A 27,193-nucleotide genomic window follows, 5' to 3' on the forward strand; every position below is an offset into this window, starting at 1 on the left:
GTTATAATAATTAAGGTAAATATGCATAATGAGTAAAAATGACATAATTATAGCGAAAAAAAACAACATCAGTGGAAATTAAAGTAATTAATAACTTATTAATAACTTTAATTAATAATATATTCCATTTAAATTATGGTTTACAAATGTTAATAATTATAGTTGACAAATGTAAAATTAGCTTTAGATCCCAGGAAAATCATAATTCGTAATGTTTGCAATGAATAATGTTAGCATTGGTTATTTACATTTATTTTCTAGCATTGTTATTGCGCAATTGTCATTAGAATTCACTTGCAATGAATAATGTTAGCATTAGTTATTTACATTTATTTTCTAGCATTGTTATTGCGCAATTGTCATTAGAATTCACTGCTGCTGCGCATCTGTCGCACAGCATCAATAGTAGCATTTTAAATTATTTTCTTATTCTTTTTTTCATGTTCATTTTTATCTATTTTTTTTTTCTTTTTTTTTAGGACAAATTATTTGTTATGGAAATATTGCTAGTTCAGAATTTCGTTTAGTATTTATTGTTTGAGCTAAAATTTTTTATTAAATTACATAAACGTTTTATTCATATCTTGTCAAGTTTATTGATACGGTATCAATGAAATGTTGCAGTAAAAAATATATTGCATTTACATATTTGAAAGTATTAAAATAATTAATTGATTTCTTGTTAAATTTGCAAGAAATGACTTTCAAATATTTGACAATTTAATTATGTTTTTAAAATCTGATTGAAATGATATAATTTATATACAACAAACTTAAAAAAAGCTAAGTTACAAATGATAAAATAAATCAAAAACTTAAAAAATTTATGAACTTCACACAAAGTATTGTGTAATTAATCAATAAATATTTGTTGATATTATCAAAACACAGTTCAGTTCAGAAAAAAAATTAAGCCTGAAAAATGAATTTTGACTTTTTTATCTTTTTAACAGGAAAGGCGACGTGCGTTGATAAGCTAATTTGCCACTTTCAAATATATGTGACAATTAAGTGCAATATGAAGACTAAATTATTTATTTATTAATTATTATTGTTATTATTATTATTATTATTATTATTATTATTATTATTATTATTATTATTATTATTATTATTATTATTATATCCTATATTATCGAATACTTATTCACAATTTAAATTTCTTTTTTTATTTTAATAATTATAAAGAAATTTTATGAAAAAAGAAATTCATGTCTAACTAATATGTTTTTTCTCAATATATTATTAAAAAATGTTAAATTTTCATGAAATAATCAAATGATAGGGGAAAGATGTTATTATATTAATTGAAAAATGATTTTTATGCAATGCTTTTAAAAATATCTTTTTATAATATATGATTTATTCTTATTGTTATTTTTGTTTCAAATTTATTTTAAATAATAATATGCTTCCGATATTTCATTAATTTCTTTTTTTATCTAAAAAAAAGAAAGAAAAAAAAACAGATGAACTGATTAGTATCGAATTATAATGATAGTTAAATATTTTTTCAAATTTCACTATCCTTTGTATTTGATTTTAAAATAATTATTGATAAGTTTAGCATATATTTTTTTTATTTCCAATATAATTATACAACTTTATCTTGTATCAGTATAACATAAATTAAATTATTGCTATCAAATTTATTATAAAAATGAATTGATTTTATCAATTCATCAATTTCTTTATCACCGCATAATAAAATTGTTTTATTGTTATCATTTGTCAATTGTCATTGAGTTTCTAAAATTATTTAAAATTATAAAATTATATAATCATATTCATAAATTTATTTTGAAATTTAATTAAATTTAATACCCTTAAATATCCAACAATTACCGCTTTACCTATATTCAATTCTATTTTTGAGTGATTTAGTTAATTAATAAGTTATGACACTCATTGCATTTAAAGTCAATTTGAAATATTAAAGAATTTTCCGGAAAAAGTGACTTATAGTAAGTATCTATCGATTTTCAGCAGATTCTTCCGGAAAATGACAAATATTATTCTCACCCGAATTGTAATATACTTACTAGTAGAAGAGTAGAGAAAGTTAATTTAGCGATTTCATTCTGAAAAAGAAATTTCAAAATATTGAAGAAATTAAATGTCAGAGTTATTAAGTTAAAATAGTGAAATAGTTTAAGGAGAAATTCGGTACAGTTTTCTTATAATTCCAATTTTAACTGTCCAAATTGATATGACAAATGATAGATAATACTTTTTATTGTTTGTTAACTTTTAGTAATTCGTACTAAAAATTAAAGTTCCAAAAATGCAATTTAAAATTGTTAAAAAAATATAACTTTTAACTTCCATTAAGTTTTATTAAGAATTTTAAATTTACAATTTGCTGTGTAGCATGCGTAAATATTATGACTACATTTAAATACTAAAAATAAATTCAAAATTTAAATTTTCAAGTTTTCAAAAATTCAATTTTAAATTGCTGAAGAAATAATGAAAGCATTATTTTTGACTTTAAATAAGTTTCGTCAGAATTTTTTGCAAATTTTAAATTCAGCAATGTGCTACTACTCTTATCGAATGATCAAATGGCTAAGAAATGTAATTAATTACATGAGAACAGTCCATTCTTATCAAATCAAACGATCTAATGGGTAAAGGAATGTAATTAATAACATGGGAAGTCCATTTGGTCATTTGATAAGAGTGACCAAATGGATAAGGAATCTAATTTATAATTACATGGGAAAAATGCGCTCTTATCAAATGACCAGCATAGTGGTCAAAAAATTATGGCAAATCTTGTACAAAGTGCAAAAGTCGTTTAAAAAAATTCTTTAATTCCTCTTATTCATTAAAATTAGGATAAAAACAGAAATTTTTTCAACTTGAAAATTAAAAATAATTACAAGACAAAATTTTTTGAATTAATTAATTTAGCAATGACAATTCTGTTGTCATTCATTTTCAATTTATTTCAAATAATTATAATTTTTTGGATCGATAGCATGTGATAATGATAAAAATTGAAAAGATATACATAAATATTAAATTAAAATTATATATGTAAATAGTAAATTTAAAAAAGTTGAACATAAATAGTAAACAATTTTAGGGAAAAGATATATACAAGTAGCAAATTTAAAACATTCATTGGAAAAAATATGCATAAATAGTAAATTTAAATTTTGCTAGAAGAAAAAAGAATTTGAATTTGCTTGCAATAATTTTTTTTAACAACAAAAAAAAAAATTAAATTTCAGTGATATAATTTAAATTAGTAATAAATTTTATTGTAATTTATATTTCTACCATTGATATTATTTTGTTAGAGCAACAAAAAATGATAAAAAAGGAAATTGTAAAGGAGAAGTGTAAAAAATGAAAATGGCAGGTTCAGAGGTCACTCTTCTAATTTAAGTATTATTCGTTCATCATCTTTTTTTCTTGCTACTCTAAAGAGAATGATTACTTCAATTTCACTTCTCACCTCTCCCTCTGTTTATCCCTGCATCCCTCTCTCTTCTCTTTTATCTTTAATTGACCAATTCTATTTTATATAAAAAACTTTTTGTTGTTGTCATTTAAAAAAGGTAGCAAAAATTAGGCTAATATATTACAGTACGAAAAAAAAATTCATCAATAGTTCTAATAAATAAATATTTATTCTTTTTTTTTTAGACGATATTTTTAAAATTTAATTTTTTTTTTAATTAATTAATTTTTTTTTAATTTTTCTTTTCGTTCTATGTTATGCTTTTAATTGCAGAAATTAAATGTTTAATTTATTTTTTCTTACAGACAACAAATTTTGCATACTTTTAAAATATTAAAATAACCACAAAAAAAATTCGAAAGAAAAAGTTATGTCAATAAAATATTCAAATTTCAAGTGAGATAACATTAAAAGTTTACTTGCGGATATGCAAATTCGAAGAGTAAAAATAATTAACGTAGTTCGGTGAGGAAAAAAAAAAAAACATTTATATCTAAAACAATTTTTAAATTTTCATTCAAAAAATATTTTCTAAAATAATATTTTTCAACAATATTTATTTATTTAATTCATTTCTTTTTTTAACGTTTAACTTTTTTTTTTTTTTTTTTCTGAAATAATGTTAAATAATAAGTGATAATACCTGATATTTTCATATTTTTTAAAATTTCACTCGTTTTATTGCTCTTTTTTTCTTCATTTAAAAATTTTTTCTTTTTTTTTTTTTTGTTTTGTCATTAATTCAAAATTCGAATGATTTTATAAAATGTAAAAAATTAATTCTTGAATTGTAAATCGATTCTATTTAGCAATAATCATTAAACATTGAGTGAAAAAAATTTGACAAAAATAATTGATCATTTACAATTAACAAAAATAATTTTGAAAATAAAATTTTTTCTCTTTTTTTTTTTTTTGAATTTGTTTATTCGAAATATTTTTATTGCCATTATTAATTGATTAATAATTATCACAATTTTCTCTTTCTTTTATTGCCAAATCTCGTATGAACTGAAAGAAAAAAAGAAAAAAACAAACTTTTCATATGAAAAATTTCACTTTTGTTTTTTATTGAACTTTTATTTATTCTATTTTGTTAATTTAATACAATTTAAAATTCCAAAGTATTAAAATTTTGAATTAAAAAGAATTTAGAAAATGGAAAAATTTTTAAAGATCCTATTTTTACTTTTTGTTTATATCACAATCGTTATTAATTTGAAATAATATGAAATGAAAAAGAAGATAGAAAGAAGTTGATTAGAAAATATTGCTGCATTATTAATTAAAGGAAAAAAGATTTTGTTTATTTTTATAAACAAACATTAAATACTAATAAAATTAATAATACATTTTTTTTTTTTTGCAATTTTTAGCTTATTTTTTAAAATTTTTTTTTGATTATTGCAAACTTTTGCTTTGTTTGAATTATTTAAAAAATTTCAAACCTTTTTAGCTATTGCAAAACTTTGTTTTGTTTGATTAATTAAGCCAATATCAGCTGCATAAATTAGCAATGCTTCTAATAAAATGATAAAATAATAAAGGCTATTCATAACATGATAACGATAACTACGTACAGCTAAACATGCTGTTATCAGTGAAAGTTGTCCACGTTCTGTCATCTAAATTTATTAATTTAATTAATTAATTGAAACAATTGAAATGATTCATTTGTTTATGAATGAATATTAATTAATGTATTTAATAAAATGAATTTACGATTCTTTTTTTAATAAATTAATTCAGTAATATTAGTTAAATATTTCATTTCAACCACATTTAACAATTTGATTTGAACAATTATTGATTATCAATGATTCAATAAATTATCGTTTAAATTTAATAATTTCTTTCGTAATAAATATTTTAATTAATTAGTTACTAACAAATTATGCTAATTAATTATATTACTTACCCATATATTACTTACCTGTTTGCAAAGTATCGAAAGTAGTACATATGTTCCAGTTCTTCTAGTACCACTAACACCATGTACTAATATTGGATATTTTTTATCTGATACATTACTTTGTTCAATTGCCCATGCTGCTCGAAGAAGACCGAGTAGTTCAGTTATTACAGGTCGTTTCGATACCTTTGAAAATTCATATTTTTAATTATTTAATTTTTATTTATTTAAAAAAATTATTTAATTTAAATCATTTAATTCATATTTTAAATTATGTATCAAAATGAAATTTTATTTTCACTGTATAAATTCTAATTAAAATGTAGCAGAACTAAACTACCGAAAAAGAAATTAAGTTTGAAATTTGAAATGAAAAAAAAAGGATAAAACTACATTAATGCAATTATGAAACAATTTTTTATTTCAGTTAAAAAATTTAATCTATTAAAATAAAATGCAAATAATTTGAAATTTTATAGTAATATCTAAAAAATTTCCAAATCAGATATTAATTATTCATTCATATTATTACATTTTTAAATTCTTTTTTTTCAAAAAAAAATTTTTCTCCTTTATTTACCATATTTTGATCACTTATTTTTATCATTAAAAAAAGACATCATTATCAGTTGATAATACTTTTTTCTAATGAGAAAAAGACATACTTCTTGCCAGCCACTAAAAACAAGCACATATATTGTACGTTCACCGAGATCATATTTATTTGTTAATTTTAAAATAAATGTTGTAATTGAACCTTCTATTCGTGATGAAACTGTTTTAATCATAAAATATTTTTGCTAAAAACTAATTATATTTTAATTTTATTTTAATTAGTTCATTTGTTTACAATTAATTTCAGTTGAAATATATCAAATTATGTATGAAATAGAAATTGTCTCCAAATCCTTTTTTTTTTCTCTCTAAATGAGATAATATTTAATGATTTTTCAATATATAAGAAATAATTTTTTTTTTTAAATTGTCAATCAAAATTTTTAATTTATATATATTATTAAGTAAGATTTGCAGCTTCTACTACAAACTAATTTAAATCATTTTCTGAATTATTTGTTTTTATATATTCGTTGCAAAATCATTTTCAAAATAAATTTAAAATTACATTCAGTGTAATTTAATCCTATGAATATTGGCCTAAAAAATAGTATTCATTTTAATTTGTTTATCTTCGGAAATTATACAAATAGCAATGTAAATATCAAATTGTTATTGCTCTTATCAGTGTCTCCATAAATATTAGCATTGTTCTTATCATTTTATCATGTTAATACAACTAATAGACTCTTATTGGTGATGTTATTATCATTATTGTTATTAAAAGAATTGTCTCTTAAATATTAATAAAAACAAAATGAATACATTGAATTTTTTGCCTTCTTCTTTTTCAAAATATTTGGCGCATTTGTCTTCGGAAATGAGCGGTATTAAGCAAATAATAATTGTAACATTAAATTGCCAAATCATACGTAACCATGAATTTATTGTTGTACGCTTTGGACTCTAATAAACTTTTCTCTAATTTGATATGAAAAACAAATAAATAAATAAACAAGCAAACAATTCATTATTATATGAAATTAACAAAATAATTGCAATTATTATTTTTTTTTAATCGATTTAAAATTTTATTTGAATTGAATTAAATTGCTTATTTCATAGAGAAAGTAAACTAATGCTATTGCTAATTCTAAGAAATTGCACATTATTATTCGAAATTTTTTTTAAAATTAATTTAATATTATTTATTTTCTTAATAAAAGAAGCGTATTGATAAAATACTTATGCAATTATTTCGGAATTTAATTTCTCAGCAATTTTTTTAACTTTTAATAGATTTTAATGTTACTATTTTACTATTTTAAAATGGAATTAAATTCTTCAAATTTTAATAGATTTATTTAATATATTTCACATTTATCGCCATAAAATATTATAGAAAAATTATTAAAATAGTTTTTTTTTTGTAAGACTTTTAATAAATGATTTAATCAATAAATGTAAAATAATTTTTTTTTTTTTTTTACTGTTAGTTTTTTCTTTGTTTTCAAGAAAATAAACAAGGAAAGATAAATTTATAATACCTGAGCTAGTATATAGCTTCCAAAATTTCCTTTAATTTTAGTTGCATGAATATAATCATCATCTTTAGCATCTTTTTTTGTCACTTTAAGAATTATTGCTCCTTCATTGTAAAGCACAATGTGTTGATAACGATTTTTCTGCAAAAATTATATTTTGCTAATTAATAAAATTTTTTAGCAAATATCTATTTTGTTCGATTTATTTCAACCAAATTAATAAATAATATTTTTCAAATTATTAAAAATTTTGTCAAACTTAGTTATATTATTTGAAATGCATATGATTGATTAATTTCGATTAATTTAAAATTAATTTAAAAAATTAGATGAAAGCAATTTTTTTCTTGTGTTAGAAAATAATATTATTGTTCTTCAAATGTTATAATGCAAATGTTTAATTCTTGACTATTTTAATTTCAGAATAATAATTTAAGCAATTACTTATAAAATTTTTATGAAAGAAATGAAAAACTAAAATAGTTTTTAATTAAAATTAAATATTTAAAAAAGTATATTTGTAGCGGAAATTCCAAAGGAAAATTTTTAAATAAGAAAAAGAAAAAACGAAGTAAAAAATTTTTGAACTTTTACTTTTTGATTTTGCATAAAACTTGATATATGCCGTTCTTTTCGTCGCATTCCATCATGTTCTGTTATCATTTTTAATTTCCCTGCGAACAAATATTACTTATTTAATTCGACGCCTCTTGTTATCAAGTATTTAATTTATTAAATACTATTATCGAGTATTTAAATTAACAAAATTTATTATCAATTATTTAATTAATAAACGAACTTAATAAGTCATTTATAGCATTTACAAATAGCTCTAAAATTAAAGCTTAAAATGGAAGGTGAAAAATTTAATTGCAGCGGCCGTGTAGTTCTTTGAATAAAATTTTAAATATCGCATCTTTTGCTATTTGAATTGATTTTTGCAAATTAAATTTAGATAAAACTTTTTATAATACCTGAAGTTCGTAAATTTTCAGTGAATTTTATAATACTTTCACCTTTAACAAAATTTTGTTCCGAAAGCTTTTGCAACCTTTGATTCTTTTCAAATTGATTTGCTAAAAAATTAGCTAATAAAAGTCCTTTAGCAAAATTATTTGTTTATTTATTTTATATCACATGAAATAATTATATAACAATGATTATGACAACAGTATTGCAAAACTTTCTTATAATATTATTTGATTTTAATAGAAATTTAATTAAGTATCAAACATTAATGAATATCAGAAATTATTATAATTTACATTTATAATGAGAAGCATTAATTAATTGTTTTATCAATTAATAAGCAACAATATATTGCTTGAAATAAACGATACGAAATCACTTGTGAAAATTGAATGTATAAATTAATAAAATATGTAAATCACAAATAAATTATAAAAAATTCATTAGTAAAATTATTATATAATTAATTATAATGAAATGATAAACAATCAAAGATCAAATTTTATCTAAGCAGCGTAATACAATTACTAAAGTAAATTTTTGAATTTTAAATATTAAAAAGAAAAATTTGAACAAAAAATTTTAACTTACACAAAAATAAATTTAGATTTTATTTTTTCTTTTTAAAACAATAAATGAAAATGTTTAACATATTATTACCCATTTCATGCATACATTGAAATGTTTGATATACAAAACCGTTTGCTTCCTAACAATACCTATAAATAAAGGAACTTCAAATTTTATCAATCTTAAATATTTTAATTGATATTTAAGTGAATAAATTAGAATTTAAATTTAAATTAAAAAATCATTTCTCATTTCTTAATCAAATTTTTTTCTTTTTTACCCTAAAAATAGCAATAATTGGTATGGTACATACGTATTATTTATTTAAAAATTTTTTCATACCTAATTTTTTCTTTTTTAACTAAATTTTGTCCTTTCTTACTTTTATCCACTTAATGCTATTTTAGACATCAATAATTTGTACAGTTTATATTTTTTAATTAATTGATTGCTTAATTATTTCTTATTATATTATCAATTTGTTTATTATTTATCAGCTTTTTACTTTCCCTTTTGCTTGTCATATGTTTATATTTGTTTATGAAATTATTATAAAACAAGTTTTTCCTTTTTTTGTTTTCATATAAAAGCAAAAATGATAAAGTAATTCGAAATAACATTATGCTATGAGATGAGTATTCCGGATTTCCTTTTCTTTTCTAATTCCGGTTCTTTCTTTTTTTTTTTTTAAGGCAACAAAGTATATTTGCATCTATTTGTGTTTATTTAAGGGCATCTTTTATAAGTTAATTTAAAATTTTGCAATAACATTGTTAATTTTAGTATGCAATCATAAATAGTGAAACAAATTGTTAAATTATAAACATACTTAATACTATATTGAAAATGACAAAGGAATTAATTGATGTTAATAAATAGATAATTAATCAATTTAACCACAAAAAATTGTGAAAAAATTCACAAATATATATTTTAAGAAAGTTATTACTTAATCTATTTGTCTAATATATAAGTTTTAACTAATTTATTTGCATTTAATTCACTTAAATGTTTATTTTTTTTTTCATTCTTTTCAAATGGAAACATCAATTATTATCTTTCATATTCATTAGCTAACTTTCTTTGCTTACATAATTTAGTTTTATTCTGCTATAAGAGAGAAAAAAAAAAAGCTTCTCGAAATTATTACAATTTTTGGAAGAACTATGAATGAATGCAAACAATTAATTAAATGTAAATATCAAATTAATATTGCTAAAGCAAATAATACTTTTTAATAATTGCAAAATTATGTGCTAATAAATTTTTAAATTAATTATTGATATTTTAAAAAATAAATTACGACAAATTCACCAATTAATTGTTACTATTAAATTACTGTTGCTAAATTAAGAAGCAATATATTAAAGGTAAAAATTTGATTAAATTAAAATTTTCACATTTAAATTTCATTTTCAGCAGTATTTTCAGTGATTGATCATTTGAAAAAAGAAGTGACAAATTTTAAATTTTGAAATAATTTCTTTTCAATTCATTTCATTTGTTCATTTGTGTTATTTGTAAAATTATTTCATCAAATGTAACTGGCAAAATTTTATTTTTGTCTTTCCAAAAATTTTTTTTTTCATTCATTTTGTTGCTCTTTCTCTCTCTCTCTCTCTCTCTCTCTCTCTCTCTCTCTTCCTCTCTCTCATTTAATATCATTTTACACAGCAATTAAAAATCACTAATGTTCCACAGTTTATTTAACTGACCTTCTTTTTCTTTCTCTTTTTTGCTCTACAAAATACATTTGACCCTGTCGTTGACCTAACAACGAATGATATTTTTATTTTGTCACTGTTACTTATTTCCCAAATGTTTGTTTTGTGTTTTAATGTGACCTAAAATATAATATAAAAAATTAAAAAGAAAATGTGAAGTGAATGAAATGAAACAAAAAAAAAAAAAAAAAAAAAAATGAAATAATTAAATGATGGATGATAGATCGGAAAAGAGAAAAAGGAAAGATTAAAAGTAGGTGAAAAATGGTTGTAGTTGACAGTTGTCAAATGATAGTCATACATGACTTTTATTGATAAATAATGCCATTTTACTACCACTTTTTCAATTCTTACCTTTCTTTCCTTCTTTTTTATTTTTTTTGTAATTAAATCATCACTTTTTTTTTTTTCATTGGTTTTACTTTTTTTTTTTTTTTTGTTTCAAAAACGAAAAATGTTGGTATATATCTTTTCTATTTCTTCTCTTCTTTCATTCCTTCGTTTTTTCATTTTGATTTTGAAAAAAAAATTAATTTTAAGTGAAACATTAGAAAATTCAATTAATTTATATGTGCAATTAGATAATTGATTAATTTAAATTTTTAAAATATATCTTATTTATATTTCATCACTATAACTTCCATATTTTTAAATATAAATTTTTAAGAAAATTTGGAAACATTTCGTTATATATATTTTTACTTGAAAATAATTTGAAATTTGATGTAAGTGAAGAAACTGGAAACAAATTTGAAATTAATGTTTAATATATAAAAGAGCCGATTTATTTCATTTAGGAGAATGAAACAAGAAATTTTATTACATTGCTTTTGAATTGATATTTTTAATTTTGGAAATTTTTTTGTGGAAATATTTTATTTTTAATTAATTCTGTTGTATCATTGATTTTATAATTATTATTTTATTGCGATAATTTTGAATAATACGCTAATAAAGTGCTGTTGAAAAAAATTTTAATTCTAATTTTATAATTATTTTGCAAAAAAAAAAAAAAAAAAATAAAGAAATTTGCTTTATTTTCAGATTTTTGAAATTTTAATACCATTTTTGATGGATTAAAAATTTGAAGAAAAATGTTACTACAAGTATTATTACTTATCGCAGCACTTATCTTTCTTTATTATGGCATACGAAATTACTTGGAAACAATTCAACTAGCTAATCTTAATTCTAAGGCAGTTTTCATTAGTGGATGTGATTCTGGCTTTGGCTACTTATTGGCTATTAAATGTGCAAAAAATGGCCTACCAACATTTGCTGGATGTTTAACTGAAGAGGTGTGTTTGTCTTTTTTTAACTTTTACATGTATCTTTTTTTTTTAATTATTATTATTATTTTTAAATGAAAGTAAAATTTTGAAATAAATAATTAAGATAAATGATTTGATTGTGAATGTTATTAATGATAAATAATTATTTTATGTTTTTGTATATTACTTAATTAACTGATGAAATTTGAACGGAAAATAAAGTTTTGAAATGGTAAGATTATAACTGATTTATTATAGTATTATAGAATGCTTATTTAGTAATAATAGATATTGATAATAGATCTTGAAAAGAAAATGATAAAATTAAAGGAAGAAATTTGCATGCTAGCCATTTCTTGAATTCATTTTCTCGAATTCAAACATTGGAAAATGAATTTAAAACATAATTTAAAATATTTGAGCAATATTCGACTATTTTACTCATTTAGGGAATGCAAACAATCAGAGAAGAAGCTAAAAAAACTATCGGAATGTTAATTCCGGTACAAATTGATGTCACCAAAGAAGATTCGGTTCAAAATGCTGTCCGTTTTGTGCAAGAGAATTTGGATTCTAAATTAAGTGCGCAAATTAGACATTAAAATACTATAGCTTTCCATTAATAAATTATGAAAATTAAATTTATAAACAAAAAGTATAATAAATTTTTTAAAAAATATGGTTCAAAATATAAAAAAAAAAATGCAATGAAACTTATTTTTATTTTTCCAAAAAAATTAATCGAAAAAAATTGTTGAAAAATGATAAAATAAAAGAAAATAGTGTAGTAAATCCTTACGTTGTTTAATGCGCAAATCAGACGATTTAATGATTGATATTAACTAATAATTTTTACTGTATTTTTTTTCTTTTGTATGATAAAATAATTGGTTATATTTTATCAGATAACAATGATCTAAAGTTATTTTATAAATTAATCGAAGTAATGAAATTAAAAGTTTATCAATTGAAAATAATTAAGTCAGGTAATAATAATAATTAGGAGTGCTCCAAACATAATTAATTAAAATTATGCCATTTATGAACTAAAAATATTTGTCGAGATTTAATTAATTAAAAATATAAAAAATATCAGGTATAATCGATTAAAAAAATTTCAAACATAATCAATTAAAAATGCGTCAGTCATAATTAATTAAAAATATTTGCGTCACATTTAAACTGTGATGAATCAATTTCTTTCCGGATGCCATTACAAATTACAGTTTGAATTCTGAACCAACATTTAATATTTAAACTTTAATTGGTGATTTATTTATTTGTGAAGTGACATACATACATACATACATGCATACATATAATGGAATACTTTATTTTACAAATTTTGTTATTTTTTATTTAAGTGACGTACATATATATAGAAATTTAATTATATTATTATTATTATTATTAGTCATTTGCAGTGACAATGTGATATTTAATTACTGTGATAATATAATATTTATTTAATATGATTAATTTTTTAGATGCCGCACTTATGAATTTCACTGAAATATATTATTTTATTGATAAATTAATTAATTTGATAATGTGATATTTTTAATGTTATAACAAAATTTTCAAGTAGAATTTCAAGTCTAACAACATTTTTAAAGCAGTTAACTTGCTAATGCAACATTTAATTATTGAAATTATTTCCCTCTGGAATTTTTTTTTTTTTTAATTATCTTTCGTATGTATTTATAATTACTTATTTATTTATCTATTTGTTTATTTATTTTTTTATTTCAGAATTATGGGCATTAGTAAATAATGCTGGATCATTTGGAATTTATGGATATGATGACTGGTGTAAGATTGAGGAATATGAAAAAGATTTGAGTGTGAATACACTTGGCGTTATTCGAGTTACACATGTTTGTACTATTTTATACTTTCAAATTAATCTTATGAGTATTATAAAAAAAAATTTCCGAATAAATTAGAGTAAAATATGTGACTCTTTTTCCTTGCCTTTTAATTAATTTTAAAATTCCAATTTTTTAATAATAGAAAAGAAGAAGAATAGTCGTTTTTTAAACTATTTATTATTTTTATGAATTAATGTTTAATTATCTCAAAAAGCGGAAAGTATTTTAGGCATTTTTGTCTTTGCTAAAGCAATCTCGTGGTCGAGTAATAACAATAACCAGTATTTGTGGTCGTTTAGCATTACCTGGAATTGGCCCATATACTGTCTCAAAATTTGCCACCGAGGCTTATATCAATGTTTTGCGGTAATTTTACAAAGCATTATAATGATTAAATTTTGCAAAAATTTGTTACAACTAGTCATTAAATTACTAGGAATATGTCTTTTGTTCAAATGACTCATTCAAATTACTTTGATAGTTGTTTTTAAAACAAAAAAGAAAAAATAAAGAAATTAAAATTATTCAGAAAACTGATAAATTATTAAAATTAGATTAATTTACAGAAAAAAAAAAAAACTTTTAAAAAAAGAAAAGGAAAAAGGAGAAATACGATGAATATTTGAAGAATGGAAAAGTGATATTTTAGTCAAGAAATGCGAGAATTTGGTGTTCAATGTATAATTTTGGAGCCTGGGCGCTTTCGGACCGGTCTTATGGATAAAAAAGCAATGATAGATCGTATCAGTCGTGTGTGGAATCGTTTGGATAATGCTAAAAAAGCTGAATATGGTGGTGAAGCATTTAAAGAATTATGTAAGTTTTTTTCTTTTTTTTCCTTTCATTAAAAATTATAAATCAAATTTTGGAAATTTAATTAAAAACAAAAATTAATTTTGAATTATGTGATAAATAAGAAAAGTTTTTCAAAAAAAAAGAAAGAAAAGATTACTTGAATAAATAGAATTCAATGAACAGTTATAATTAGAATTATTGGTATATGATAAGTAACATTTAAACATATCATATCATTTCATTTATTGATTGATCTCGTAAATCACAGAGATATGTAATGATCAAAGGTATTATCATAATAAAAAGCTGATTTTTTTCAATATAAAAGAGTCGCGATTCACATCGCCGGTGGATCACACGACTTCCCATGCCGGGAATCGAACCCGGGCCGCGTGGGTGAAAGCCACGAATCCTAGCCACTAGACCACATGGGATTCACGGGTGGGATGACGAAGTAAAATCCAAAAAGAATGAAAATTGAAATTTATTAAATTTAATTGAAAATTTAAATCCCTCAGTTTTTTCTCATCTTTTAAAAACCATATCTATTAGATTTTTGAAAGTATTATCGTCTTTTAAGCCTATTATATATGTATATGAGTTAGTTTTTTTGCTCAATAAAAATTATGAAATAAAATTAGAGAGATAAAATTAAATAAAAATGATTTTAAAGAAATAAAATTAAATAAAAAATGATTTTAATAAATTGTTGTGTAAACATATGCAAAATTTGCTATACAATATATTTTGAGAAAAAAAAAAACTGCAAATTATTAATACATATTAATACAAATTAAATTTGCTTCATTATTTCTGCAAATTTTTCTAGGATTTTATAAAAATGATTTAATACCTATAATGTTTAAAAAAATATCTTATAGTGATAATAGATAAAATTATTGTGCTAATTCCTAATAGAAAATTGTAATTATGTTTTTGTTATAAATATTAATCAGTCATTGTAGTAAATTTTATGCAAATAGTAAGCGAAAATTTTTGATTTTTTTTTTTAAAAAAATTTTCATTTAATTACTTAACTTTCACAAATATTTTTTTCATATTAATTGTAACATTTAAATAATCTTTTTTTTTTTTTTTCAGACAAAATAATTTTATAAAAATTATTTGAATTTCATATTGTTTACAGAAGTGATTTTAATTTTTCATTACAAAATTTGAATTTTTCAGATTGTGAACGTTCGTGTGAATTTTTCAACGATGGTGCATCAACATCATTAAATTTAGTAATTGATTCATACTATCATGCGATCACAGGCAATTTTCCACGATGTCATTATTGTCCCGGATTGGATTCGATATATTTGTTACTTCTATTACTTCCAACCAACATACGAGATTTTCTGATATGTGACTTATACTCTTTCATAACTGGTTGGCCACCAAAAGTAATTCCATCAACATTTAATCTTATTAATGGTTACTTCCTGTTAAAACACACTATAGCTGATTGGTTTATGAAGAAAATTAAAGGGAATGAAATAATTTCATAAATAAAAAACATTTTTTTTTTTTTTTTCAATTTTTGTTTCTGCATATTTTATTATATTTTATTATTTTTATTATTTCATTTAATTATCTAACTTTCACCAATATTTTCTGTCATATTAATTGTAACATTTAAATAATCTATTTTTTATCATATTGTAATGATAATTTTGCAATATTAACTATGAATAAAATAAGTTACAAATATATGTAAACAAACATATGTAACTGAGATATGCATGCATAAATGAATGAAGAATTGATGAAATATAGTGAAACAGTGAAGTAAATGCATGTTTATGATAAATGTAAGGAAAATGGATAATAAATTAAATTAGATGAAATCGCACAAATACTGTGATTGACAGCATACTGTAGCACCGTGGTGGTATATACGGTACGTACAGAACTGGGTGACGTACGTGGTAATTTCATAGCAACAAAATTATGATATTATTTCAGCTTTTATATTTGTAAAGATGGTAAAGTCAATGATATCTAATGAAATATTTATTTTTGATTTCATTGACATAAGTAATGCAATGATACAATTAACAGTGATATAATGAAGAGTAGTATACTGTAGTAATATACTGTAGATACTAGTATGCTTGAATAATTTAAAAAAATATTTGTGCAAAAATGAATTGCATTTTTAGTTTAGCTCAGAAAAAAAACCAATAATAATTAAATGTATGCTTGAATAACTTAAAGTTAATCATATGATAATAATGAAAGATAATGCGATTGATGAACGATAGTGTGACTGATATGATATTTATAACGTATTTGAATAAAGCAATGAAAATGTTGCAGCTTATAAAAGATATGATGTTTTAATTAATAATTAATAGTAAAGATTATTTTTAACTACCACCAAGAACAATCAGATGGGAAAAAAAAAATAGAACCATTATTAATTTCTAATTTTTGTTGCCAATTTTAAACATTAAATTCTATTTGGGTAAATCAATTTGCAATAAACTAACCAAATTCAATTTTAGTTCAGATTTGTTATTTTTGGTTTTGAATTTGTAAAGTTTATTATGGTTTTTTGCTGGATGCAAAAATGAACAAATTTAATGGTTCATTATGGTGGCATATTCGATTTTTTCCATTTTTTTATTTCTTTTATCAAATTAATTCACTCTACATTTCATCAATTTAGGTCATTCTCAATATGGAACGATTTAGTCTCTTGTAGTATTTATAAAAATAAAAAATAAGTGAATAATCTTTTTTTTTCAGTGCTTTTTTTTTTTTTTTTTTCGAAAACGTCATCGTATCAAATATACCTTGTTGTGGCTATTTTTGCTTATTGAAAATATTTTATTATATATGAAAATTTAAAAATCGTCATTTACATTTATAAATTTTTAAAATTTTTGCCCTCTTTTCAATTTCAAATAAATTTCTGATCAATTTTATGTGTTTAATTCATGTCGTTAACCTATAAAGTTGACACTAAATTTTAGTTAAAATCAATTTAATAGTATTGTTGTTCAATATTTGATGGCATTTTACGTTTGGTATTTAGTTATACTCTTTTTTTCTTTTTTTTAAATATGTATTTGCAACACTTCTACCTGTTTTTAGTATGTGATAAAGATTAATCCATACTTAGCCATGTTTAGTACTTTGTAACATCCTACTCAAGTTTAAATTTTTTTTTTACTAACATCTTAGCCCCAATTGATAAATGTTATAAGTCATCGTATCAAGAAAAAAAAAAAGACAGTGAATATTTTGTAAATATTCAAGAAACTAGCGAAAATTACATTTTTGATGTTAATATTAAAATAATACTATTACTAAAATACTACCTTAATGTTTCACAACTTTCATGTATTATCATCAGATTTTTTGTGAGAAATTTCAAAATAATAAATTTTATGTCCAATTTTTATATTTATTCCAAAAAGGATTTTTTTTAAAGTAATTATTATAAACAATTAAAAAGATAATTTTGAAAGGCTTCAAGTTAATTACTAATGATTATAAATGAGTTATAATTTGTGAGCAAATGCACAAACCAATAATGTATATTAGAACATTTTGTAATAGCTCCATTAAGTTAGAGTTGAAATTTTAAATTAAATTAGTAACAAGTTAAAGAAGTCAATTTGTGTAATAAAATTTCTACAATTAAAAAAAAACCAGTATGTAAAAATTAAAAATATTACGGATTTGCAGTAATAATCATTGTTTTAAATAGAGAAAAGAGAGCAATCATAGATCAAATATTTTCAAGAAATTTCCATTGATTTATTCTAGAATCTAAAATAAGAATTAGTACTTAAAAATAATGATAAGTAATACATAAACAATGATAATTGACAACAAACGATTAAAATGTAATAAAAGATAATGATTAAATAATTTTAGTTTTTTATTGGTATATTAGTATAGTTTTAGAACGATGAGCATGTCGTTTTAAGATTTTTAAACCATAAATAAAAAATTTAAAAAGAAAATTTAAACGTACTAAGATAAAAAAATTTTTTTAAAAAATTCACATTCTTACAAAAAAAATTTTTAAATTAATAATTTGAAACCGAGGTTTTCATATTGTAATGATATAATGCGTAGTAATAAATTCAATTGAATTAGCAATGATAATTCTTGTTTTTTTTTTCCTTTTTCTTTTCTTATCTTCACTTTGCTTTGATAATTTAAACTGCTAAAAATTAAATGTTTTATTCTTTTGTTATTTTTTTTTTGTAATAAAAATAAAAATTTCAACAAATTGATATAATTTTTTGATGTTTATTCCTTTCAAAAATTTCTTAATAATTTCTTTTTATTTTTTACTAATAATTGAAAATTTATTAAAATATCTTATACGAAATTATACTATACGAAATAATGTTAAACTATTAAAATATTTGGCTGACGAATGATTTGAAACATTTAACCAACTTTCTTCATTTAACAAATAATTAGGTCAATGTATCGATATGGTCAATGGCTATAAGGGCATTAGTGTTGTTATGTTACATAAGTGACCATTCATTTTAACAAATATATAAATATTTATTGGCATAAATAGCCATTCATTCTAAAATGTATGAATTGAGAAATGGAAATAGCAATAGGGTTCCTTTCTCTTTCTTGAGAATCAGTAATAAATGTACCATTTACAATTTTATTTACTTTTATATGAGCCAAAAATGTCCTTGAAATTTATCATTTATCAATGATCTCCTATTTATTTCATTTAATATTGTGCTAGTGCTTTATTTAATCGTATATTTTTATTTTTATTCGAAAAAATATTTTCTTAAAAATGATTCAAATCATTTAACAATTTTAATAGATTTTTTTTATTTTAAATTTGCTAAAAATTATTGCATAAATATGTCGAATATTAGAGTTATTGTATTTATTGTATGTTTCTATAATATATATTACATAGTCATATTGTTTCATTTCAAAAAAAAAAAAAAGAAGCACTTTATTTAGTTTTAAAAAAAGTTTGTACCTAAGTATATATTTTCACGCTGTTCATAAAATTATTTCATTTTTAATGTATTTTTTATACATTTTTTTTTTGTATGTGTTGATAAAATTCATTTTTATAATACGGTTTTATAGAACAAGTAACATTAATTAAAATGTAAGTAATAATAAGTAATAATAATAATAATAAATATTAAATGATCGTGTTATTTGCAAAACAAAAATTATAAGTGTTATTATAACTATATACAAGAAAGCAGAAAGCATCAAATAATAATATTTAATTTTCAACAATTAGGAAATCTGAAAATTATTGAAATGAGTGAAATTTTATAAACTGATATCATTTATTTGTTTTTTCCATTCTTATTAATCTTATATGAAAAAAAAAAAATGCAATTCAAGAGCTATTGTGATGTTTAAGGATATTTAGCTCAGATATAAAACTTGAAACAGTTCATTTTTATTTGTATTATTATTGTTTGATAATTATTTGATAACTAAAAAGATTAAAGGGATGAGAAATATATCAATGATAATTACAATGCATTAGTGAATGTGAGGGTAAACATAAACAAAATAGTAAACATAAACAAAAGTAAAAAATTAAATTCATTTATTGTTTAGATGAAAGATAAAAGTATTTGAAGTGTGACTGCGAAAAAATGAATAAAAATTTTTTAGTGCTTTTTTGGAAAAATTTCGTTAGATTTTTTTTTTCTTTCAGTTTTATCACAATTGATAAATGATTAAAGAATAATCGATAAACAGTATTTATGCATAGAAAGCGAAAAACAATACTTATAATCGATAAATAACATTTATGATCGATAAATAATATTTATAATCGGTTAATAATATTTTATGATCGATAAACATTATTTGTAATTGATAAGCAATATTAAATGCATTTTTATACTTTCAATAATATTAAAAGCAAATGATACTAAAAGGAAAAATCTTATTTATACCTTACAAATAATACTACAATGTATTTGCAATTATTTACAGATAATTGAAGTAAATAATATTTATTACTATTGTTAAAAAATTTGCGGTTCATTCATCCACTTATTTTCTTAGTTACCTAAACTAAGCTTAACTTAGCTTATATTAATTAATCTATCAATTAGTTAAATCATTTATTAAAATGGTAACTGTCATTCACTTTTGTTGTTCGTTTCACTTTCCGGAATTTATGGTCATAATTTCAGTCAGCTAAATTATTTCGAATTTAAAACTGAATTAAAGCTCTTTTTCTCAACATCCAAACAAGAACGACAATAACAATAATAGCAATAATAATAACAACAACAACAACAGCAATAGCACAACAACAATAAAAAGAAAAGCTTACCGAATTGCCATTGCAAAATTTGATAGAAAAATCGATCCCATTCGTCCGATAGTTTTCGTAAGAGTTTTTCCATCTTTTTAAAAAGATTTTTTCTTTTTTTTTTTTTTTTTCAAAATGAAAAATTATGATTTCAATTATTAGCGAAAAGAGAAAATCAATTAAATGAATGGGGGTCGATGCGGATGATCATTCAAAACAAAGACAACGCCGCTCACATGCTAACATAGCAAGAGCAACAACAGCAACAACAACAACAACAATACCAACAACAACTGCAACAACAATACTAGCAACAACAACAACAACAACAACAACAACAACAACGACAACAACATCGCCAGTAATTAGAATACAAGGATTGCCAAAAAGCAGTTGTTGTGATGAGAAGCGGGGAATTCTGCGAAGTCTTTCATTTCAGGTGAAAAAAAAATTTACAAAAAATGCTAAAAATTTGTCAAAAAAATTTCAATTTTAATCAATTTAAAATTATCAACATTTATTCAATAAAATGTTATAATATCTGATCAAACAATTTATTGCGTTCATTAAATTTATTTCTGTTTTCATTAGGAAATTTATTTTCATGGCTAGTAGCAATAACAACATATATAGCATTGTCCAATTAATAGCTATTTATTAATTTAAATTAATATAAGATTGATTACATCGTTATTTTTTTTTGAAATTTTTTGAACACTTTTAGAATATATCTGTTTAATTTATTATTTCAATGATAATTCAAAGTTCAATATCACAGTCAATAATTTTGTTGATAATTGGTTTGGAATATTATTAGTTAGATTTAAATTAAAAGACTGATTTTAATTAATTAAATTAATATAAGTTTCATACATACATTAATCTAATATAGGATTATTATTTTTTAATGATTAATTTAAATGTTCAGTGAATCAAGAAATGGAAAATAAATGTTATCAATGTATTTATTGATCTTTTAGAAAGATGTTAAATTTTATTAAAATGATAATTAATTAGAATTAAATAATTTAGTGGTGAAATCTTTAGTTTAGTACATCGTTAACTCGTGGCAGACGTAAGTTAGCTGACGTATTCGACAGTTCAGATGATGCTGAACAACAAGGCGCATTTGATAATCAAGGTTATATGCCAAATCGTCTTGAATTAGCCATGTATTCATCAACATTTGGTGTTCAACATTATGGCATCATGTTAAAACAAAATAAACGAAAAAATCGTACAGCAAAATGGAATAAACGGTATGATAAAAAAATTATTTTGATATTTCTATTCAAATTTTAAAATATTTAATTTTTTACAAATTTTATTTTCAATTTACGACCAATTTGTCGCCTTTTTTTAAGAAAAAAAAAGAAAAAACACAAAAAATTTATAATTTTTCCTTTCTTTTCTTTGCTTATTACATTTGTTATTGTTCATTTTACAGTTTAATAAAGCAAATATTAAAAATTTCATGCATTTAATTTGTTGGAAAAAAAGAGTTAGAATTTTAAAATTAGAAGTAGTTTATTATTTTTTTTTTTTTTTTTTTAGGTTTTTCATACTCAAAGAATGTTTTCTGGTTTATTATAAAGCATCGGAGAAAAAAATATTTGAGAAAACAAGACGAATGAGTCTACATCCAAAAGTAATTCTTATTATGAGTGATTAGTATTAAATTATAATTATAATATTTCTACTGGTTTTTTTTTTTTTTTTTTTTTTTTTTTTTTTTTTGTTGCTTACTAATAATTAATATAAATTATTTGACTTATTTACTTAAAAATTATCAAAGTATTAAAATTGATAGAATTGAATTTATTTTAGGGAATAGTTCCATTGGTTGGTTGTTCTGTGGTTGCTGGTCAAGATCATGGACATAAGAATTGTTTACTGATAACGCATACACAATTTAAATCAGCAATTATTGTTTGTGCACCAGATTCAAAAACACAAGAAAGTTGGCTAACTGCTTTACGTGATGCTACAAAAATGTTAGTTAGTATAAATCAATTTGAAATTTTTGTTTTTTTATTTATAATTTTTCAGCAAATTTAATCTGCATCGTTTTTTAAATTTGATGAATAAAATTTGTAAAAAAAAAAAAAAAAAGAAAAAAAGAAAAAGAAAAGATTGTAATATCATTTTTGAGAAATTATTGAAATTAACACACAAAAAAATTGTTATAAGTAAAAAATTAACACGGAAAATTGTATTTTTGTTATACTCATTATATTACTTACAAGTTAATCGTATAATTTTAATACTTTATATAAGTTATTTTTGTAAGTAAAATTTGAAAAATTTACTGTAATGTGTTAATTTTTAAATTTCTAATTGCTTTAATTAGCAAACTAATTTAGTAAGATTGCAAAAAAAAAATTTATGCAATATTATTTTTATAAAAAATTTTAATAAAATTTAGTTTAAAAAAAAATTTAATTTTAGTTCATATAAGAATACTACTTCCTGGGAAAAATTAGTGAATGAATTAGAAAGTCGTGGCGTACTGTTAAGTGAAGAAAAAAAAATGTATGAAGAAAAATTGTTAGCCGAGTCGCAAGCACGTCAAGAAGAACATAGCCGATATTTGGTTTCATTAATTTTTTTATATAAAATTTTAATTCGAATTTTTTTTTTTGTTTCTTTATTCAAAAAAAAAAAAATTTTTTTAAATTTGTATTTTTTATTTAAAATAATTTGTAATAAAATGCATAATAAGTTCACTGGTAAAATTTTTTGTATTTGTTAAGCTTAAGTTATTGTTTTTTTTTTTTACTTAAAAAAAATTGCAATAAATAATATTTAGCATATTCATATAATTTTTAAAAAACATTTTTTTTTTTTTTTTTAGAAAAGTTTAATGCAAATAATTTTAAATTATTTAAGCATTTATGAATGATAAATTTTTTTGTGAAATGGAAAAATTTGAATTTCATTTTTTTCCTTTGTAATTATAGCATATAAATATAGTAATAGTAATTGAATGAAACGAAAGAGAAGAAATGTTTACAATAATTTTAAAAAAAAAAAAATTTTTTTTTTTTTTAAAAAATCTTATCACAAACAATTAATCTTATCATTTAATTTCATCATCTTATCATCATATTATAGTGTCTTGAAAGAGCAAAAGATGAATTGGAAAAGGAACGAGAAAGATTAATTCGAATGACAAAAAAATTAAAAGATGATTTGCAAAGCGTAAAAAAGTTAATCATATTCAATTTTACATAATTATTTTCTAATAATTCTTTTTTTTTTTATAATTATTTTTTTAAATTAATCATTTGAAATTTAGATTTTAGACAAAATTTATTTCGTTTCTCTTTTTTTTTTTTTTAATTTTATTTTTGTCTTCATTAACCAATTGAAATTTTTTATTCATTTCTATTTATTTGTTCATTTTAATTAGTTTCGTTTATTTTTTTTTTAATGAGAAAATTTCGTTTAATAGAAATGATTTCTTTTTTTTTTTTTTTTAATAGTGAATTGAAAATTACAAATGAAACGAAACGAACATTGGAGCAGGAAAAAATTTCATTAAATGCTAAAACTGAACATCTTGTCAGTAATATGCAGGTGAGTAATTGATCAAATTAAATTTATAAAAATTAAACAAAGGTCAAAATAGGAAAATGAAGGAAGAGAAAAGAATTTATGCATAAAAATTTTTGGTAAATTAATTGCTAATATTATTATTTTGACAATTCAATTGTTCGAGCATTTTTTAGCAAGATATAAACAAATGAGCAAAATTTAATTAAATTATGTTAAGTATTAATAGTAGAAATTAACAGAACAAAATTATAATTATTATTATTGTTTAAGAAAAGTACCAGTATATTAGCATTGATATAGCAAACAAATTTAGTCACAAAATTTTCGTTTTTTTCTTTTTTTTGCAAATTAAAAAAAAATTTTTGAAATAAAAAGTACCAATTTTAATAAAACTGATAATTTTATATGCATAAAAATATTTTTTGAAATTTATAACAGTTATTTTTCCTTTTTTTTTTCAGGCTTTTTTCTTTGTTTCTTTCATTTGTCAAAACAAAAACAAAATAAAAAAAAAAAAGGAAAATACAGAATTGAGAAATAGCAAATAAAAAAAAAAAAAAAAACGTTGTTATTTTGTTGAAATTACATAGATCTTAATTAGTTAATCAATTAAAAAAATCATATTTCATTTTGAAATTATCTTCTCTAAATTATGTCATTTTTCTGCAATTTAAAATTTTATATTTTGATTGTTTGTTGTTAATTAATTAAATAATTAAGTAAAATTATATATTCGTTGCATTTCATAGTCGCTCAATTTGGAAAAATCAAAAATTGAAGAGCAAGTATCAACGATAATCAGAGAGCGTGAAAAATTTTTACTTGAAAATCAGAATTTATCAACTGTAACATGTCAATTAAAAAATCGATTAATGGAAATTGAAACGAAAACAAATTGTATTTTAGTGGAAAAGGAACGTGTTGAAGCAATGTATGATTGTAGTATTTCTTTCGTTTTTAATTCATTTTCTATTATAAAATTTAAGAAAATTTTACTTTTCACTTTTTTTTTTGAAATAAATTAAATTAATTTAATTTATTTAAAATTTCATTTATTCAGCATTTTACTGTTTTCAATTTAGGCTTCGCTTAAATGAAAAAAAAACGATTGATTTGGAGAAGGAAAGAGAATATTACAATAGTCAAACAATGGAACTTTTAAATTCATTGAAAGTAAAATTATTATTTTCTTTCTTTATTTCAGAAATAATTTCTTCTCTTTTTGTATTTGAAAATGGTATAATTTATGATTTTATCACTTATAATTTAAAAAAATATTACAACAAAGATTGATTTTTTTTTTTTTTTGATTTTTTATTTATTAATAAAACATTTCTTTCTTTTTGCGACTTTTTACAATTGTTTTATAATGCATAAAATATATCAAAAATATTTCTTTATAATTTAGAAATTTTTTATGTTAAATTTCATTTTCTTTTTTAACTAATCATTTAAAAAAAAAAAAAAACTAATGCAATATTTTTTCATACAAACAAAAAGTGGGAAAAAATAGAAAAAAAAAAAGAGAAGTTTAATTTCATCTTCCATTTGAACGGTTATTACTTAAATAAATTATATTTCAAAATGAAAATAATTTTGAATTTCATTAAAATGAACCAAAAACAAAATATATATGTATATCCATAAATGCATAAAATTTTTGATAAAAAGAAAATGAAAAAAAAAAAAAAAGGGAAAAATTTTACAGGAAGTAAGCGAACAACGTGATATAACAGAAGCTGAATTAAAAGATGAAGTAATGGCACGAATAGGTGCCGAAAAGCAACTTCAAGCTGCCGAAAAAGCCTTAGAGCATTTAGAAACAGCATTAAAGCTAACTGGAGCACAAATGAGCGAATTACAGGAGCATATTATGCCAGATGTTCATAAATTACGAGGTAAAAATAAAATTAGAATAAAAAATTCAAAAGTTGAAAAAAGAAAATTTTAGAATTTTTTTTTTTTTTCAAAAATTAAGTGATAATTTGAAAAGTTTTAGAAAAATTTATTTCAATTACATTACCATCACTTTCTTCTTCCTTTTACTTTTTTTTTTTTTTTCGTTTCCTTAATCTATTACAGATATTATAAGTATAAAATTTTATATGTAAGTTTAATTATGAATTTAAAATAAAAATTTGAAATATATTAATGAAAAGAAAAATATATGTTAATCACTTTATATGAATTATTTTATTAAGTAAATTTTCACATTTTATATTTTGTATTTTGAAGAAATATTTCTTTTTTTTTTTTTTTCAGAATTTTTCGAACAGTGTGCTGAAATCTCTAAAATGGATGCAAATCGACCAATTATTATGCGAAATGCTATACACGCACGTCGTTCGTTAAGACGTAGCAAAACACGTGTACGTGGTTCATTCCGACGTAAATTAGCACCACTTAATACATTGCAATCACTAACAACAACTGAATGTAGTGTTGCTGAAGTGATAAATTCGGAAGAACCAATAGCAAAAATTGAACCAAATAGTTTAATGCATTTATAAATTACATTTATAATTGTATTAAATAGAATTAAATTTTGAATAATATTGTATGTAAAATAAAATAAAAATTAGAAAAATTGTTTCCTAAATCATAAAAAATAAAATAATTAAAGCAATTATAATAAGTAAAAGAATTAAGTA

General features: G+C 21.0%; 3 protein-coding genes and 1 non-coding gene across 4 annotated transcripts; 2 read left to right on the forward strand and 2 right to left on the reverse strand.

The window, feature by feature from the left end:
• Window positions 1–4,432: 4,432 nt before the first annotated feature.
• On the reverse strand, window positions 4,433–6,172 carry Bm5032 (Uncharacterized protein; the record flags this gene model as incomplete). The annotated part of the gene is made up of 4 exons (XM_043081315.1): window positions 4,433–4,483; window positions 4,921–5,097; window positions 5,406–5,570; window positions 6,050–6,172. The coding sequence occupies 4 exons, from the start codon at window positions 6,170–6,172 to the stop codon at window positions 4,433–4,435; spliced, it is 516 nt and encodes a 171-aa protein (XP_042937249.1).
• A 5,668-nt stretch (window positions 6,173–11,840) lies between these two features.
• Window positions 11,841–16,194, forward strand: Bm2135 (the record flags this gene model as incomplete). The annotated part of the gene is made up of 6 exons (XM_043081316.1): window positions 11,841–12,044; window positions 12,467–12,599; window positions 13,770–13,894; window positions 14,118–14,254; window positions 14,538–14,704; window positions 15,872–16,194. 6 exons carry the CDS (start codon window positions 11,841–11,843, stop codon window positions 16,192–16,194), a joined length of 1,089 nt encoding a protein of 362 aa, XP_042937250.1.
• Window positions 15,046–15,117, reverse strand: Bm14545. The gene has a single exon. It is a non-coding gene; the product is annotated as a tRNA-Glu (tRNA).
• A 4,977-nt stretch (window positions 16,195–21,171) lies between the features above and the next one.
• Bm3725 (Uncharacterized protein) lies at window positions 21,172–27,052 on the forward strand (the record flags this gene model as incomplete). Its single annotated transcript, XM_043081317.1, has 11 exons — window positions 21,172–21,423; window positions 22,032–22,243; window positions 22,539–22,632; window positions 22,812–22,978; window positions 23,433–23,577; window positions 24,099–24,193; window positions 24,470–24,563; window positions 25,292–25,473; window positions 25,625–25,715; window positions 26,251–26,440; window positions 26,805–27,052. The coding sequence occupies 11 exons, from the start codon at window positions 21,172–21,174 to the stop codon at window positions 27,050–27,052; spliced, it is 1,770 nt and encodes a 589-aa protein (XP_042937251.1).
• Between the last annotated feature and the right edge of the window lie 141 nt (window positions 27,053–27,193).

Source organism: Brugia malayi, assembly GCF_000002995.4.
Source record: "Brugia malayi strain FR3 genome assembly, contig: Bm_v4_Chr4_scaffold_001, whole genome shotgun sequence".
Lineage (NCBI taxonomy): Eukaryota > Metazoa > Nematoda > Chromadorea > Rhabditida > Onchocercidae > Brugia > Brugia malayi.